The sequence below is a fragment of the Lithobates pipiens genome, unplaced genomic scaffold (genome assembly GCF_037356315.1).
Source record: "Lithobates pipiens isolate NorthernLeopardFrog02 unplaced genomic scaffold, aLitPip1_a1.2 Scaffold_65, whole genome shotgun sequence".
NCBI classification, from domain to species: domain Eukaryota; kingdom Metazoa; phylum Chordata; class Amphibia; order Anura; family Ranidae; genus Lithobates; species Lithobates pipiens.
The window spans coordinates 1,898,198-1,917,324 of NW_027507887.1; the positions used below are offsets into that span (position 1 = coordinate 1,898,198).

A 19,127-nucleotide genomic window follows, 5' to 3' on the forward strand; every position below is an offset into this window, starting at 1 on the left:
TCTGAGAGGAAAATCTGACAACAGACCGTTGTCCACGAAAATTTACTAGCCTACCATCTAGGGCTGCAACTAACGATTATTTTTATAATCGATTAGTTGGCCGTTTATTGTTTCTTTTAATCCGTTAATAACCTTAAAAATTAATTTTGCTGCATTTTTACATATTTTTTGGCCCAATTTGTTGGGCAGACTAAAAAAACACAAATTGCAGCAAAAGCGCATTATTGTATGCCTTTCTGCAGCTTCTCCATTGAAGTATATTGAACCAAAAAAACAAAATAGCACAGTTTTGCGTTAAAAAAAAAGTCCTTGTCTTTTCCAAATACGCAGCAGCTGAAAAGATCATGCATGTGAACGTGGCCCATAGGTAACCATGTAAATGAACTGTAGTGCGTTTCTGCAAAAAGCACCAAAAAACAAAGAGGTGTGACCCAGGCCTGAGATGTTTAGTAACATAATGGGGTTAAAAAAACTAAAATTAGTGCAAAAAGAGCAAATAATCGCTACTGTAAGGGGTTCATGTTTTACTATGGGACAGTGAAAGTAATATTTACAGTAGCTATTTGCTCTTTTTGTACTATAAAGGGCTAATTTTAGTTTTTTTCTAACCCTATTATGTTAGTGGCCGATTAATCGATTATGAAAATAGTAATCGATTAATTTCATAATCGATTAGCTGTTTCGGCCCTACTGCCATCCAACATTTGTTGAACAACAATTGTCTGATGGAGTGTACTTTAGGATTTTAGGCAAACAGTCTGTCATCACAGAATTCCCTTCCAAAAATCCGATCGTGTGTACCAGGCTTATGGCTTAACTTCAACTTGGAGCTCAGGCAAACTAGCACCCAAGACCCCCCCACCCCCAAGAAGTGAGCTCATTCACAGCCAGTAATGGTCAAAGGTGAATATAGCATTCATAGATCAAGGATTAACTCTAGTTATCTGTTTAGGTGAGCTGTGCGCAGACAGGAGCATATGTCTTCATTAGACTATACTCTATCACGGAATCCCAGTGTCCGTACTCTAGCTGCCATTGTAGCGTTTAATTTGCTGTCGCTAGGGTGTGTGTCTGTGCGATCCTTGATGTATCTCATATCCTGTTCTTGTTTTTTGCTTATTATCCTATCCCTAGAGTGTTCTCAATTTCTCAGTCACTAATCTAGTTCCTGTTTGTGTATTCTTGACTCTGTCTTATAGTTTGTTTCACTCCTGGATCCTGTTTGTTCTCAGTCTGTCTAGACCCTGTTACTTTCCTTTTCCTAAAATCCCTGATACTACTTATAATTAACTCTGACCGGTTGTACTCCTTGGATTTAATCGCTAAGGCCCCAATCTTACCTGTGCATCTTGCTAATGTGCGTTTTTTCAGCACGTTTTTCATGCGACAGTATAAGGAAGTCAATTTACTTAAATGTATAAAAGCAATCTTTTCAAATGAGTGCAATGAATCAACACAAGTATAGCATATTAAATGAAGAAAAGAAAGAAAATCAAAAAAAAAAAAGTAATAATAGTCCCTCATAAATCCAAACTGCTGAAGAAATCAGATGTAGAAAAACCCCTCCAATCCAAAATACAGGACACTCCGGTGTGCCTCCATTGTTAGGACCAGTTCACTCCACATATAAGGAGCACCTTGAGCACTGAAGCACCTTGAATGGAAATTTCCTTAAGCACTGAGCACTTTGTCACTATCAATTACATATGGACTTTTTTTTGAGTAACTTTTTTTGATGGACTTTTATCATATATATATATATATATATATATATATATATTCTATCCAATATTTTTTTTTATTTGCACTTTTCACATTTGATTTAAAAGCATCAGCAATTTTTTGTTGTTTTATTCATAAATTTGTGTTTGCATTGAATTATGTATGATTTAAGTGTCAGCACATACATATTTGTTTTTACACTTGCACTTTTTCATGAAATGGTCACTTATTGTTTTTGAGATTTAAAGGCATAGTGCACCAATTGTTTTCTCATATTATTTATTGGCCCAGTATTCGGGTTCCTTAATTTGCAGCAGATCATATTATTTTCTTTGGCTGAGTGCAAGAACATATCTATTTATTAATAAATAAAATGCTAGCCAGTCACAAAGTTAAAAGTTCAAATAAGCGCTTAAAGATAAAAAGTAAATATATAAAAGTGTATCCTCGTTTGGGCTTATGTAGTGACGTAACCAGCGTAAGCTTAACCCTAGGCGGAGCTTACGGTTGGGACGTCACCACGCACGCCCTAGGCGGAGCTTATGCTCGTGGCATCACCATGCATGCCCATACCAGGATACAGTCGGATCTAATCCTGGGATCGGTACTTTTTATATTTGTGCTTTCAACATTGTGAGTGGCTAGCTTTTTATTTATTAAAAAATTGGTACCGTATATACTCGAGTATAGGCCGACCCGAATATAAGCCGAGGCCCCCAATTTACCCCCAAAAAAACTGGCAAACTTATTGACTCGTGTATAAGCCGAGGGTGAGACATGCCTGTCCATCCCTGTGTGTGTGTCCGTCCCTGTGTGTCCGTCCATCCCTGTGTGTGTGTGTGTCCATCCATCCATCCATCCCTGTGTGTGTGTGTGTCCATCCATCCATCCATCCCTGTGTGTGTGTGTCTCCATCCATCCATCCATCCATCCCTGTGTGTGTGTGTGTCTCCATCCATCCATCCATCCCTGTGTGTGTGTGTGTCTCCATCCATCCCTGTGTGTGTGTGTGTCTCCATCCATCCATCCATCCATCCCTGTGTGTGTGTGTGTCTCCATCCATCCATCCATCCCTGTGTGTGTGTGTCTCCATCCATCCATCCCTGTGTGTGTGTGTCCGTGTGTGTGTGTGTGTGTGTGTGTGTGTGTGTGTGTGTGTGTGTGTGTGTGTGTGTCCAGCCTACCTGTGTCCCGAGCCTCCGTCCCGTGCCTTGCCTCCTTGCCTCCGTCCCGTGCCGTGCCTTGCCTCCTTGCCTCCGTCCCGTGCCGTGCCTTGCCTCCGTCCCGTGTCGTGCCTTGCCTCCGTCCCGTCCCGTGCCGTGCCTTGCCTTGCCTCCGTCCCGTGCCTTGCCAGGATCGCCGCTCTTCGTCGGCGCCTCGGCGGACATACTACAATTCGAAAGCCGCGCCTCCGCCTTCGCCTGTGATAGGCGGAACACTGAATTTCCCAGCAGCCTGTGTTCCGCCTATCACGGACATCGTCTCATCCTCGTACTACGGATGAGGATGAGACGATGTCCGTGATAGGCGGAACACAGGCTGCTGGGAAATTCAGTGTTCCGCCTATCACAGGCGGAGGCGGAGGCGCGGCTTTCGAATTGTAGTATGTCCGCCGTCTGTCTGCTCGATACGCTGATCGAGCAGTCAGACGGCGATGACTCGAGTATAAGCCGAGGGGGGCACTTTCAGCCTCAAAAAAGAGGCTGAAAATCTCGGCTTATACTCGAGTATATACGGTATACAGTTTTACGACATGTGGGTTCTCAGTTCTTTTCTTTTGTATATCATGATGGAACACCTTATGTTGCTGATTGGGAGACTCTAGTGACCATTGGTAGAGCCATGTTGGAGAAACTGGTTCCTTTTACAAATTGCCTATCAACCGATACAGCCTTTTTGACTCTTTACAAGTAAAGGGTCCACATGTTTTGGTAAGAGTCCATTCTGTCTAAAGGTGGATGCACACCTGGGTGTCCTATATTTAGGATTGGAGTGATTTTTCCACATCTGATTTCTTCACCATTTTGGACTTCTTTATGAATATTATTACATCTATTTATTTTAGTTTTTTCTTTCTTTTATTCATTTAATATGTTATACTTGTGTTGATTTATTGCACTCATTTTTTTAGAGCAGTAAAGATTGTTTTATATATTTGTTTGTAATTTTTTCTGATTGCTTTTGCCAGCTACTTCTTTTAAATCTGCCAGTGCGATATCTGCTTGTTTACAACATTTACTTGAATGGGCTGCCCAACTCATGTCAAATTTGCGAAAGAAGCTCCTGCATCCTTTTGGGAGGGGAATGTTTTTTTACCGTGTGTTTTCTTACCATGTTTGGGGTGCCAATAACAGTTACTGGTACTGCAGGAGTGGCACGCATGTTCCTGGAACACCTGCAAAAACACACATTTCTGTGCATGTTCCTGGAATGCGCAGGTATTAATGGAGCCTTAACTTGACCTTTATAGAATGCCTCCTGATCTGATGGCTTTATTACTGACTATGTCCCTGCCTCACACACTGTGTTGGATATTTGTGTATTTCTATCCCTGGCAGCTCTTCTTGACCACTCGACCACATACTTTGTTGCTGGCTTTAAATGGAGAATGGTGACATGTGAAAGTCTAATAACCTGCCACTCAACCACTTTAGCTCTTGCACTTCTTTACCCCTTATGGACCTGATGAAGTTTTACAATTAAGATAATGCAGTAATACATACAATGAATTGAAAAAAGAGCTGCGCCAAATTATAAAAACACATCAATAAACTAAAACTATAAAGTAAAGTCCATGAAGAGTATATTGTTATTCAAGAAGGCAAAGCAGTCGCACCACGGTGATTCACACTTCCTTATTACTATTGTGCCCAGCCACCGACAAAAGAGTGCGCTTACCAGACGGTAAAAGCACAGGAGCGTTTATGATCCCAAACCACTTTTTTATTATTTTTTATTATTTGGCGCAGCTCTTTTTTCAATTTTTTTTCTACTTTTTTTGTGTGTGTATCCCACAGTGGAACAGCAGCCTTACACATTTTTCGTATATTCATTTGTAAGAAAAAAATAGTTTTTTAGTTGTGTTTAATTCTAGAATTAATTTTTGGGATATTCATTTGATAATATATTTTTTATTGCCTGATAAGTAGAAAAAAGAAAATCCCCCCTTTTTTTCTGTTCTCAGCGCGGTTTTATTTATTTTTTCAATACATACAATGATTTGTTTTTATTTTTTATTTTATTGGGTTGGAGGGGTGTTGTCTTTGGCATTCATTTTACATTTCTTGCAAAAATATTTTTATTTTTGATGTGATTTATGGACATTTGCAGCAATAGTTTTTTTTTCATCAGTGTTTTAAAATAAGTAGTGTAATGCCCTGTACACACGATCGGACTATCCGACAACAAAACCGTGGAATTTTGTTTTGGCTCCAACTTGTCTTGAATACACACGGTCACACAAATGTTGGCCAACAATTACAAACGTAGTGATGCACAAGACATACGGCGAGCCGATAAAAAGGAAGTTCAATAGTCATGTTATCTCTCTATTACGAATGCTAGTTTTACAAGACCGAGTGCTTCCGGCTTGTACTTGATTCCAAGCATGCAGGGACTTTTGGGGCGATGGACTTGTGTACACACGATCATAAAGTCCGACAACAAAAAATTGTTGGCGGAAAATTTGAGAACCTGCTAGCCAACATTTGTTGGTGGAAAGTCTGACAGCAAATGTTTGATGGAGCATACACACGGTTGGACTTTCCGCCAACAAGCTCACATACATTTGTTGTAGTAGATAAATGTATACATTTTATTCTATAATGCTTTTCCTTTATAATGAAATTAAAATGATTTTTCTAGTATAAAGCATGGCAAAGTTATTTGCAAAATTTAAAAAAAATTTACTTTTTTTCACAATTTGCACCAATCTTTAACCAATCTTCAGTGCAATACTGAATAAAATAAACAAAATGAATGAAAACCAAAAACCTTTTGATATTAATGGTAGAAAGGAATAGAAATAGAAATAAAAGCTAAGGTGAGAAGGGGAGCATGTAGATTAGGGCTAATTATAGATAACAAAGTGTTAATTAGGTGGTTAAAAAGAAATACATTTTATTAAAAAAATAATAACCAACACTATAGTGGCTGAATTTTGACAGCCACTCTTGCTATGTGATGCATAGCCCTGGCTGTCATTTTTATAGCTGAAAATTGTTGGTATTTGCAGTGGGTGCTGTGTGTAAATGTTCCTCTCTTTTTTTTTTTTTAATCCTTTACTTTTTATTAAATTTCAAATTGACAAACTGAACAAGATACATTATTAAAATGTTATACAACAGGTAGTACAAATTAGAAAAAAGCTTTTATTATTTACATACCTTCCTTTCTACCCGCTTAACCCTCCCAAATCCATTACCCTACTACACACCTTCTAGTCTCAAATTATGCCAGTCAAGTTACTCGTTGGTTAATACCAAAGAAAAAAAAAAGACAGAGACAGAAAAGGCCCAAATTTTACCCCGAGGTATAGGTGGGAAAAGAGCGGGTGGGGTGACAACGGTGGGGGAATTCTACCTTCCTCAAGGCTTCCTAGAAGGCAAATCTTAGCCTCGGGTTTCAATGTAGTCTTAAAGATTTTATTTATCCTCTCCACTATTTCTATCCAATATCTAAATAACTTTGGACATTTCCACACCATATGGATAAGATCTCCTGTCGCCTTACATCTAGGGCATTCATCATTAGACTTCCTACCAAATTTAAACATTTTTGGAGGGTGTAATAAGCTCTATAAATAAGAAACAAATGGGAAACCCTCTGTGAGGGTGATATCGAAACCAGGCTTCCCTGTTCTAGTATCTTATCCCACTGTTCTAGGGTTATTGGCCCTATATCTCGCACCCACTCCATTCTGCTCTTATAGAGTCCCTTTCCGCTCATAATTCTATCTCCCAGACTAACATATAGCTTGGAAATTACACCTTTCATTGGACCAAGTTTAATTATTTTTTGGAGAAAAGGAGTCTTTACCCATTCAATGGTTAAGGACCTAAATTGGGCTTGAATTCCATGTCTAATCTGTAGATATTTATAGAACGCCTTCCTTGATTCCCTGTCTTTCCCATTCTCGAGGTCTTTCTATACCTGTTATTTCAGCTAAGTTTTTATTATTCCATAGAGTTACCCCATTATATCCCATTAGCGCCTTTGTTGCCTACCATGCTCTACTCATTAAATCAATCGTCGGACACCTATGGATAAATGAGTCTGCTTCCAACACCTCTACTAATAAATTATGGGGGGGCTCCCATTAACACCATTCTATTACAGGGGCTCTCCCCCCCTAGAATTCCACCACCCATCAAGTGCTGGAGCTGGGCTGACAAGAAAAATAGTCTTGGATGTGGTATCACCAGCCCTCCCTCCCTAACAGGGAGCTGCATTGTTTGCAAACTAATCCGGGCTTGGCCCTTCTTCCAAATTAAATCCCTAAATAGGGATTCAATCTTCTTAAACCATTTCTGGCTAATCCAGATTGGAGAGTTATGGAGAATATACAGCATTTGTGGGAGCCAAATCATCTTAATTAGATTGCAGCACCCTGCCACAGAAAGAGGGAGGCGACACCAAATATCTAACTTTTGTTTCTATTTCAACAATGTTGGTACTAAATTATCATTGATATAGCAATTTACATCGCTAGAGATCCAAACACCCAAATATTTTAACTTGGTTACCACATCCAAGGAGGGGATTATAAGCAATGGCTGACTTGTTCCAATTAATAACCAGGCCAGAGTGTTGTCCGAACTCCCCCACCATACGTATCACAGTATTAAGTGAAGAATTAATATCTCCAATGAAAAACAAGTCGTCATCAGCAAACAGGGCAATTTTGTCTTCTTTTAACTGGCGCCATAATCCCTGGATATCCGAACGTGATCTCGTCATGATCGCCAGTGGTTCCATTGCCAGAACAAAAAAGAGGAGAGACGGGGGACATCCATGTCTCGTCCCTCTCTCCAACTGGAATGTCTCAGGATATTCACTCCCAATCCTAATTTTTTGCTCTAGGCTCATTATAGAGCAATTTTACCCATTTAATAAAAAAGGGACCAAAGCCAAATCGCTCCAGCACCAACCATAGATAGCCCCTTGGAGCTTACATTATCAGTTGGAATTTGCATGTTTAAAAAAACTCTTCTAATGTTGGTGCTAGTTGATCTGTTGGAGATGAAACCTGACTAGTCAGGATGTATTAACTTGTGTATGCATTTATTTAAACGGGTCGTCAGGACTTTGGCCAGGATTTTAACATCAGAGCATAGCAATGAAATTGGGCGATACGAGGATACTTCCTGTTGATCTTTCCCCTCTTTAAGTATTAATGTAATATTGGCTTCCAACATTGAGGTGGGAAGTTTACTGCTCTCTAGTGCCCATCTCAGTGTTTCCAGCAACTCTGGTAGCAATACTTCTCCATAGCGCTTGTATATTTCCATTGGAAGCCCATCGGGACATGGAGATTTTTTATTGGGCATTGCTGCCACTGCCCATTTTAGCTCTTCTACAGTCACTGGCACCTCCATATCCATTTTGTCATTTTCTGACAGGGTTGGGATTGTTATTTGTTGTAGAAAATCAACCACTGTTGACCCACCCCCTCTGGTAGATTAATATAAGGACTTATAATAATCGCCAAATACATTCATTATCTCTGTTGGATCAGTGGTGAGATCCCCGTTTAACATCCTAATTGCCAGAATCACAGAAGGGGTGTTGATAGTTTTAACCAGAAGGGAGATATAGGCTTGCTGTTTGTCTAGCCATTCCCTCTGCCTGTCAGGTGTCGGACCTTCAACATAGCACCTCTCGGCTTGAGCTTCCTCATTCCTGATTTCCCTCTCCCGCTCCCTCGTCTTCCTCTTAATTATTGCCACCTGTTGAATTAATAGACCTCTAAGCTAGGCCTTTAAGGAGTCCCAGACTACCCCAGGCAGTACTGTACCTACATTAATTTGCATAAATTCACTTATCTTAGCAGTCAATTCACTAGGGTTGTCGATCAGCTCCAACCAACAAGGATTGACCTTCCATTCCCTAGAACAGACTCTACCCCGGCACTTATGGTAAGTGCCAGTGGAGAGTGGTCCGAGACTCCTCTTGGGCCATATTCTATATCACTGACTAACGGGGTTGCCTCCCCATTCCCCCAAACCATATTAATTCTAGAAAGAGTACGATGAGAGCTTGAGAAACAAGAATACTGCCTATCTTGTAGATGGCGCATTTGTCATATTGAAAATAATTCATCTTTAATACTGTTCAACTGGCTATCAAGACCAAATATAGAATCCTAGCAGGCATTAATAGCTTGAAATATATCCCTTAACGTAGGTTCCTCACTCCTTGCTGTGGGGCACGCTGCAGAACTTTTTGTAGTATGAGCCACTTTACCCTCACCTGGCCCCTTATTACTCACAGTTTTACTGGTAGATGGATTTGTAGGGTTTGAGGCTGGTTGGCTGTGGCTTCTGCTGTCTGATGCCGATCCCTGGGTTTTCAACTGCCTCGCTACCTGTTGATGAACTCCCTTGGTCGGTGACTGTGAGGTCACATGTGAAGTTGTATGGGCAAAGCGTTCAAGCTTTGCTGCTGCGGCTGCTGCCGCAGAGACCTGGTTCGCTTTCTCTTTCGCTGAGCGTGTTTTTTGGGCCCCCTCCTGGTGCGACATGTCGTCTGTGGCCTGTTTACTGAGCATAATATATATATTAGTAAATGTTCCTCTCTAGACTTATTGACAAATTTTTGTAGGACTTATTCCCAAATGGTTTATGACCTGGGACACCCTAAGTACAGTGCACACATATTAAAAATCCTCAAATGGTGAATGCTATAGGTAAAGTGGGCTGCAGTGTTCAATAGTCTTTGCCTATTGAAGAGGTCCTGCATGGCACCAAAATGTTGCACTTTTCTGCTGTCATATGCAGGGCTGCCAATAAGAGGGTATAGCCGACTCTCCTGTACTGGGTCTGGGCCCCATCAGTTTCACAGGGGTACCCAGGCACCTGCCAAGCAGGAGAACCAGCTTTACTGTCTTTATCACTGAAACATATCCTCCTGTGGCTTCCCCTGCAGTGCAAATGTCTTTTTCTCCTCTCACACCTGCTCTAAACACCCCCTTCCTCTTGCTGTCCAGACCTCCCTGCATGCTCCCCCTCAAGCTACTGGCTACTCCACCTCTCCCTCCTGCCTGCTAAAACTTGTGTTGGGCACACAGGGGGATTCACCATGGAGTGTCACAGGGAAAGGAGAGTAAACATTTTACAGCCCTTCCCTTTCCTGAATGAATAAAGTGAGCGATCAGTACTGGTACTATGTTTAATATGCTTTAGTTTGTAAATGAAAAAGAAGTCTCAGAGCATTTCCTATATTTATTCATGTCTGGTGCAGCTGAGGATGCAGAGCAAGGAACTAAGGAATTTAGATGCCTGATATTTTACCAGGGCTCCCCCAACAGGTCAGTTAAAAAAAATACAATTCTAAAAAGAAGTTACCTTCAAAAAGTAGGCTGAATGGGGCCCTGTGATTTGGAACAGCACCCTGACATGTGATTAGTTTGAAAATAAAATATTTGGATGTTTTTTTAAGATCCCTGGTGTGCTAGCATTTTTTAATCTGTGATGTTACCAGTAGCCAGCTGGCAATTGCTGCAGCACCCACCTACTTCTTAACCTACTCCAGTCACATGCGAATAAGTAAAAAAATAAATAGGCTTCTTTAAATGGGCAGCAGAGGAGATGGGTTAACACAGCAACTGCATGTGACTCTGCAGTTGAAGTAGCTGAGACCAGAAGGTCCCGTATTGGACCTCAGGAACTATAGCCATAGCTATCCTGGAGCTCCATAAAATTGTCAGATGTAAGTTCACGAGGTGGCATAAAACTTGTTGGACTTAACTCATAGTGTGCCTGCACATTTATCAAAGTGGCTGAATTCCTGAATATCAGCTTTAAAGTAGATGTAAACCTGATTCATGAAATTTGAGCTGGGCACATATCTGCAGTGCTTTCTTATATCTCTTCAAAGCACCATGTCCCATAGCTTTCTCCTGCTCTGTTCTTCTGTTATCAGCATGAGAACATCTACCAAGCTCTCTGATGCAGGAAAAGCCCTCAGATTTTGGGGAGGATGCTATAAATAGATTAGCGCAGAGCTGAACTATTTAACAAACAGATCTGAAAGTCTCTACCTATGAGGAGAGGGGTTGTTTGCCAGCTATCTTGGCTGTATGTCCAGGCTTCACTGCAGTGTTAACCAGGAAGAGAAAATCTCCTAACACAATTTGAACATTCTAAAGAATATATAAAGCTGAAGACAGCAGATATACATGTATAACTTGTGTAGGAAGATTTGTTTCATCTCAGTGTATCATCTGAGGTTGGTCACTTCACTGGGTATATGTAAGGGTTTACATCCCCTCTAACAGAAACCCATCCCTTGCATTATATGGACATTTTGAGACAGTAGCTTGAAAATATGTATTTTATTTCAAAATGTGTATAAGCAGTTCTAATCTTTAGTCATTGGTGCTGCTTTTCTAAAGAATTTGGAAATGTTCACACAGTAAATTGGGTAAATATTCAATTCAATCGTGTGCAAGTGGAATAAGTAAACAGGGATTTTCTTTTCACGATTGCAGTAAAACCTTTACACATTTTATTGTGTGAACATCCTGAAATCCCTTAGTAAGTCAACTTCTTTGTCTTTGTTGGTTGTGCTGAACATGCATAGAGAGAAGCAGGGGAAAGGAAGGAATGGCATGGCACAACTACAACCTCAGAACAGCCATTGTTTGCTGAGCACCCTGGGTTTAGGGCTCCCAGGGTGCTCTAGTACAGGTGTCTCCAAACCTTATAAACAAAGTGCCAATATACGGATCTTCAGCTTTGACTGTGACCTATGGAAGTAGAAAATGTCTCAGACTTGGTGTTCAGTGGGACCAAAAAAGTGGGAGGAATAGTGCCCCATCATTGGTGTCAGTGGGAAGAATAATGCCCCATCATTGATGTCATAGTGGGAGGAATAGTGCCCTATCATTGGTGTCAGTGGGCGGAATAGTGCCCCATCGTTTGTGTCAGTGGGAGGAATAGTGCCCATTGTTGGTGTCAATAGGAGGAATAGGGCCCCAACATTGGTGTCACTGGAAGGAGTAGTGCCTCATTGTTGGTGTCAATGGGAGAAATTATGCCTCAATGTTTGTATCAGCTGGCACAATTATATGCCAATCTTTGTATCAATGGGAGGAATAGTGCCTTGTATTGGTGGGAAGTATAGGGCAATCAAAAGGCTGTTGTTTGGAGACCACAGATAGAAGTCTAGGAGATAAATAGGCATCTATTAAAGCCTAATTTTAAATTTTAACCCCAGTGTCCTGTTTCTATTATTCAGGTTGATATCACATTATTTTACAGAAAGCCAATCGGCTTTCTGTATTAGTTAACTGGTTAACAGTCTCTTCCACGAATATTTTCTTAGAGTGAAAAAAACGGAGATTTCAGCATTAAAACTAGAAAATGCAAATTATGGCTCTTTTGAGTCAGAAGGGATGTTTAATATCTGATAGCGTGTATATGACATATTTTTATAATTAGCGCTTCCCTTTTCCATCTTGTAGCAAATATGGTTCTATGTCACAGGAAATAATGACACTACAGTGTTTATACTAATTAATGGTAAACTTTGTGTTTAATAAATGGTTCAAGGGTAATGGAAAAATTGAGCTGCCTATTGTTTATTTTACTGCCATGGAAATAAAATAAAACAATAAAATGCTGTTTATTTACACTGTACACATTTTGCGAATAGGGCAACAAATTGAACTATTGCCCCTAGAAAACAATCTGTTTACATTTCCAGAGATTTAAAAATGAAACCTGATTGGTTGGTATGAAAAGCCGTTTCACTTTCAATCCTTTTTTTTTTTTTATAAATCGGCCTAGTGGGAGCAGTTTGGTGGGTTGTTCAAGTAAAATAGACACCAAGTCCCCTTATTCTTCACATGTTGGTTATTTCACAGTTTCTTAGAGAATTTGTGTGTAACATCCTGATTCAATGTCACTGTATTGCCGTGGCAGATGTGTTGAGAATCTTGAAATTATTTATTGACATTTAAGAAACTGTGGAGTATTATTGCCACTCATCCCTGTTTGGATCAGTTAAGGGTCAGTGTTAAGGGTTCAGTGACTCACTAATATTGTTAAGGGTCAGTGAATCACTAATTAATGAAAGTGGAAGATGAGGATTAGGGCTTGGACTTGAAAGGTCTGGGGCTCCCTGAAGAATTCAATAATGCAGCATGTGCTGTGGCGAATGGTGGATTATTTTATTTGCATATTTACATTGAGCCAGCATGACTTGATGAAAGCATGCATATCTGATATCCAGGGGGCTGGTAGTGATGCTGTAAATCATTGTAGTAGCTGGCGCTACACACAGTGGTAGCTGTGATCTTTATTCTATGCAAATAGTTTCCACTCGCGGACCACAGAGGGGCATCTCCATCATTTATAGATCTAGCTGAGACTGCAGGGAAAGGAACCTGAGGAATCTCTTCCTCAGACCCTTTCTTGGTCTCAAAAGGGAGACATCAGGGGTTTAGACCCCTGATATTTTACCAAAGCCCCCCAACAGGCCTGTTAAAAAAAAAAAAGCATTGCACGCAATTGCGGGGCGCTTGCAGAGTTCAACAGGGGGTATAATTCATGCCTCTGCAGCTAAAGGGTGTAGCATTTGAGATGCTCGATTGCCACCCTGCATGGCTGGAACTCATGGCCATCATTATTTTTTCACAGTGCCATCATTATTTATTCACCTTTTAGCCACGCGGACTTTTTAACCAAGTGCGCCACAGGTCCCTATCCACCTGAAGTGTCCCTTACTCTTAAAGCAGAGGTCCGCCCACCACTGCAAAAATTAAAAGCTAGCAGCTGCACATACTGCAGCTGCTGATTTTTAATAATCGGACACTTACCTGTCCTGGAGTCCAGCAGTTTCCATCAGCTGTCACGTGCATGCCGCTTCCATTGCGAGTAAGGGAACCCAGCAGTGTAGCCTTGCGGCTTCACGCCGGAAAGCCAGCTGTGTCTCAGCTTTCAATGTGAAGCATTCTAGCACCACAATGTGTTCACCATATTAGTACAAATATGGTCTTAGCTTAGTGATGTTATAGAGAACTCCAGGGAGATGTCTCCCAAAAGTTCCCTGCAGGCAGAGGGCACACAGGTTCTGGAACTGGCACTTTGAAGATGGGGATGTAGATCTCTGGATTTGGATTGAATATCATTTATTCCATTGCACACTCCAGCCCCGTAGTTTGGAGATAGTTTCTTCCTGCAAGAAAACCTGTTCTAGTAGAAATAAAAAACCCTGATTCATGAAGCACATAAGACATGCTAGAATAACTTATGATAAAATCGTGAGGCCATTATTGCATACTTAATAGTATAACTAAAGACTTTCTTTTTCGATTTGGATAGAGTGAAACTGGACTAGAACACACCTGTCAGGTTTTATTTGATATCTGTACCCTCCTTAGGGAGATTCATCTTCTCTATTTGTCCTGTTTACCATTATCACCGAGAGCAAAAGTAAAAAAAAATCCAAAATTTTGGGTTGTCACCAGTACAGTAATAGAAGGGAAATCTTCCAATGGGGGGAATTGGTTTGTTGACGACCTGTGTTTTGTGGAGGATTTCTTCTTATATTCTGTTTTAGCTAAGGGAAATCTCCCCAGTGGGACACATATGACACACAAAAACTGACAAGGGTTATAACCCTTCCTTACACTATCCAAATGAAAAAAAAAAACTTTAAGATGCTAATCAAGATGGTAAGTATGCACATATTGTTAGTGGAGTTTTTCTTTACACTTGCTGAATGCAGTTTTCTCTTAATGTTCATCTGGAATGTAACCAGTGTATCTCCTACTTTTTCAATAAATGAAAAAGTATATATTTTTGCCATCCCTAAACTTTTTATGTTCTTCACTCTAAATCGAAACCAACCAATTTCAGGCATGCGTCCCAGACTGTTATACAGTGGAAACCCTTGCCTTCATGTTGAAACTTTATATTGTGTTTGCTTAAGCAAAAGATTAGCATATAACAAATAACATTGTTTACTGTACTTAGAGTACTTAACATGTTTGACCGAGCTTCAGCTTTGGTTTATATCTCAGTTGACTATTGTCAAAAGAATCATGTTCTGTATTGTAATGTTTGCAATCTAGCTTAGAAAAGTCACTATAGAGCAGATTAAGCTTTATGAATCAGAAAGTCAATCAGTTATCCAAATGAAAATCTAGAAGCCTAGCCAATGGATATGAGGGGCATTCAGAAGATGCAACCACTGGAAGCTCTGGCTTAAAGCAGAGTTCCACCCATTTAAAAGTCAGCAGCTACAAAAAGTGTAGCTGCTGACTTTTAATAATCAGACACTCACCTGTTCCATGGTCCAGCGATGCAGATGAAGGAGGCCTTCCTCCTCTCCCAGGCACCGGAATTTCAACTTTGGGTGCCCGGCTGTGGCTTCACAGCCGGGCGTGCACTATGTATGCGCGAGCCACGCTGCATGCTGTGAATGGCCGGGCAATCTTCTGGGACCTGTGATGTGTCCCAGGAGATTGCAGGGAGGGAGGGGGGAGAGGTGATCTTCCTTCCGGCGCCACGGAGCCAGGGGAGGAAGTAGGAGCTGGGTGCCTTTAAAAACAGGGTACCTGCTCCTCCCCCAAAAAAATAACATACCAAATGTGGCTTGGCAAGGGGTCACCAACACTTAAAGCAGAAGTTCCAACTATCTCTCAGCTGCTTGTCATAGGACACCCATTCTTGGAGATGACACAAACCCATTAGGTACTGTAACTAAGTGATCAAAACTTTGAATAGAGTTCTCTCTCCTTCCCTGTAAATACTTGCATTCTGGGATATACTTGATCCATAAATTTGGATTGGTAAGCTATAGATGCTCTTGACATAGTACTGTTTACGGCTAGAAAACAGGTCTCTCCATCTCTGTCTTCTGTTGGAGAGTGGCCGAAAGAGATAGTCCATATTATCTTTTGATACATGTATTAAAAGGTATTGTCCACTGAGGTTCCAGAAAATATGGGCTTGCTGTATAGACAAACTGAAACCTACGTTCATTTAGTCTGATCCCTAGTTACTGTCCCTTGGCCTATATGGTTTGAAGGCAATTATAGGCACTCATGTTTGGAACAGGTGTCCTAATAGTTGACAAAGGGGCTGATTATAAACATACACACTGATTATTAAGTATGCTAAGGCTCCATGCACACTAGTGTTTTTTTTTTTAAGCTAACAAAAACGCTGGAAAAAAAACAGTGGATAAAAAATGCTGGTAATAGCTTTTTATAGTAGCATTTTAAGAGCGTTTAGGAGCGTAAGAATTCTATTAGCATTTTTGCAGTAAAAGGGAAAAAAACTCAAACAATGCTATTAGGAGAGTTTAGCCGTGCTTAAGATCATTTATGCTGGAAAAATGGCTCCAATAAACTTTTTTCTGCTTCTAGACGCTGAAATATATAAACCGCTAATAGCCTAAAGTAGTGTGCATGGACACATAACACTATTTGGCTTCTAGGAGCAGGAGAAAAAAATGCTAATAACATCTTCTAGGAGCTTAGGAGCTAGTATGCACGGAGCCTTAATGTAATGTTTATTGTATGTGATAAGACTGCTGCGTTTGGATATGACTGCAAAATGCACATATATTCTGTACTTCCTTCAGAGTAAAAATTTATATTCTGAGGACTCAGTAGTAGATTGCCATGGGACTCCTCTGTCTCTTTGCAGAACTCCGTGAACCGCTTGCCCCTATGTCACACTTCAGTACACTGTATGCTTTGATACATTTTGCTGCTGCTTTTTCTGTATGTATATTTGTGGTTTTGTTTAAAAAATAATTTACAAAACACAAATACTCAATGAAAAAAGACTTTTCTAAACATACCTGATATCAGCTACTAAACTAAACCTAGGCAACTAAAAGTGGCCTAGGTTGTCTTCAGTGGTTGCAATATTGCTTCATTTAGCAGTGATCTCATAACTATGGATAGCCTTAACTGTATGACTGGTATTTCAGGTAAAATGTGATTTAAAGCAGTTTTAAACCCAAAAATGCCTAGAACTACGGGAGCGACATCTTGCTGGTCACATCTCAGATGAGATTTCAGAAGTAAGCAGTTGTCTCACCAAAAATTCATCTTCAGCAGCAATATCACTTTTGGGTTCATAGACATTTTAGTGTAGGTTACAATTAAAGCACAATAAACTGACTGCACAAGAAGCAAGCATACCTAGTACACAGAAAGATAGTAACATTTACTAAGTTTTATTGTTATAGGAAATGTCAAGTGGAATATTTATACAGACAAATCAGGAAAATATGTTTATATTTCTAAAATGCCCATTTATTTAACTATACATTCCACAAAAGACCTGAAAACTGTTGTATAGATTGAGACTGATTTACTAAAGGAGTTCAATCAATTGTGTGAATATTTACTTTATTATTCAGTAATGTGAAAAGCAGAGTACTGTTTACTTTTAAATAACGAAACAGGAATTTGCCTTTCATGTAATCGAAAATTGAAGTGCATATTAATATAATTTATTTTCTGAAAACTTTCAACACCTTTAATAAATGTGCCTGATTTTATTTTAAGTGGTTATAAAGCCTAAAAAAGGTTTTACCTTAATGCATTCTTTGCATTAAGAAAAAACATATTTAGGTATTAGTATCCCCCCTCACCCCCCTTTGTACTTTCCTGAGCCCTCATTCTATCCAGAGCTCTGCACTTCTGCAGCTTTTTTCTCCCCTCACTTCCTGCCTCATAGGGCATTGCTGAGGCAACAGGAGCCATTGGCTACTGTCAATGAAATCAGTGATGGGGCGGGGCTGTGTCCTGCTGTGTGTGTGTCTATATACACAGACAGCAAGGCTCAAAAGGGAGCCTGCACAAATACCCCAATTGAAAGAGACTTTCTATGGGGGCGCTTGCCAGAGAGGAAGAGCCAGAAACGCAGGTGGGGGACTCAAGAAGAGGAGGTTTGGGGCTGCTTTGTTCAATTTCATTGCACAGAGCAGATAAGTATAAACATGTTTTTTTATATTTACAACCACTTTAAATAGAACATATCATAAGGGAAATATGTGCAATGTTATTGTGCAATCCCTATTGAAAATGACTGTTACCTAACTGTCATGCAGAGTTCTAACTTCAAAAGTCGCATTGTCATTCTGAGTTAAACTTACTAAGGAACGGATTATCAGCGTAAAAGCCTATTAGAATTTTTTTTTTTTTTATAGAAGCCAACTATGCAGTATACATCCCTTGTGACAGATTCCCTTTTATGAATTGAATTGTTACATTTAGTTGTTCCTTTTTTTTACCTAGGGGAAACCTTGGTTCTCTTCAGCTGCAGGTGAGGCTCCGTGATGAGACTGTTTTGCCATCGGATTACTACAAGCCTTTAGTGGAACTACTGTGCCAGGAAGTAAAAGCTTCTTACAAGGTAACATATGCAAATCAAAGGTTGCTTGGCTGTATTAAAGTTGAACTCCATGTATGATCTTTTTTGAAAAGTTAGGCTAAATTCACCCCAGCAACTAGCACAGTGCAAATGACAAAAGCAAGGATCTGCTGATTCCTGCTGCTGTTTTTTGCCACCTGTGAGCAGCGGCTGAGCCCTGTACATTTCAATGACAGGTCGACAGTGGCCATAGCTGTCTGCACAGCCAGCAATTACCTGCAGTGATCACTTTGTGTGCATCCAGCAATGATCGCCGCAGGTGATCACTGGCTGCGTGGAAAGTAATGGATAGCTGCAGTCACCAGGGACCTGTCATTGAAGTTTACAGGGCTTGGCCACTGCAGCTACCAACTCCAAGGTGGAAAAAACATCAAAGGGAATCAGTAGATAATCCCCATGCAAATGCAACCTTACATTTGTTCAGCTTGGACCATTGTAAAGCTTGACATATAAATTCAGCAGATGCCAACCAAATTTTGATCCATGTGTGGCCGTTACTTTTGTTGAATGAAATGTTGGAAATTTTTTCTCGATCAGCTTGCTGCAGCTAATTGGCTGCAGTGCTGATCAGGATGTTCTAATAGTGGAGGAGATCCTACTGTCAGAATACAATGACACAGCAAAGGGTACTCCTCCATCCACTTTGCTTGTGTGGATGGAGGAATCTGTTTGTTTTTTCTTTCAGCTAGTATAGTGACCAACACTCAGCCCCTCAGCCAGGGGCAACCCATTCATTAGGGGCACACTGGCGCTGCCCCCCATATCCATGCATCTGGCCGCCATGCA

At 40.5% G+C, this 19,127-nt stretch overlaps 1 protein-coding gene across 4 annotated transcripts in view; it reads left to right on the top strand.

Moving 5' to 3' along the window:
* LOC143958930 (ras GTPase-activating protein 4-like) overlaps positions 1–19,127 on the top strand; it is a 238,831-nt gene that overhangs the window by 166,967 nt on the left and 52,737 nt on the right. For all 4 annotated transcript variants that reach the window (XR_013270146.1, XM_077467919.1, XM_077467917.1 and 1 more), the window contains exon 9: positions 18,206–18,323. Coding sequence is in view for 3 of the 4 variants with exons in the window: in XM_077467919.1 (XP_077324045.1) it covers positions 18,206–18,323 (118 nt within the window). In the remaining variant the exon portion in view is untranslated. The remainder of the gene's footprint in view (positions 1–18,205; positions 18,324–19,127) is intronic.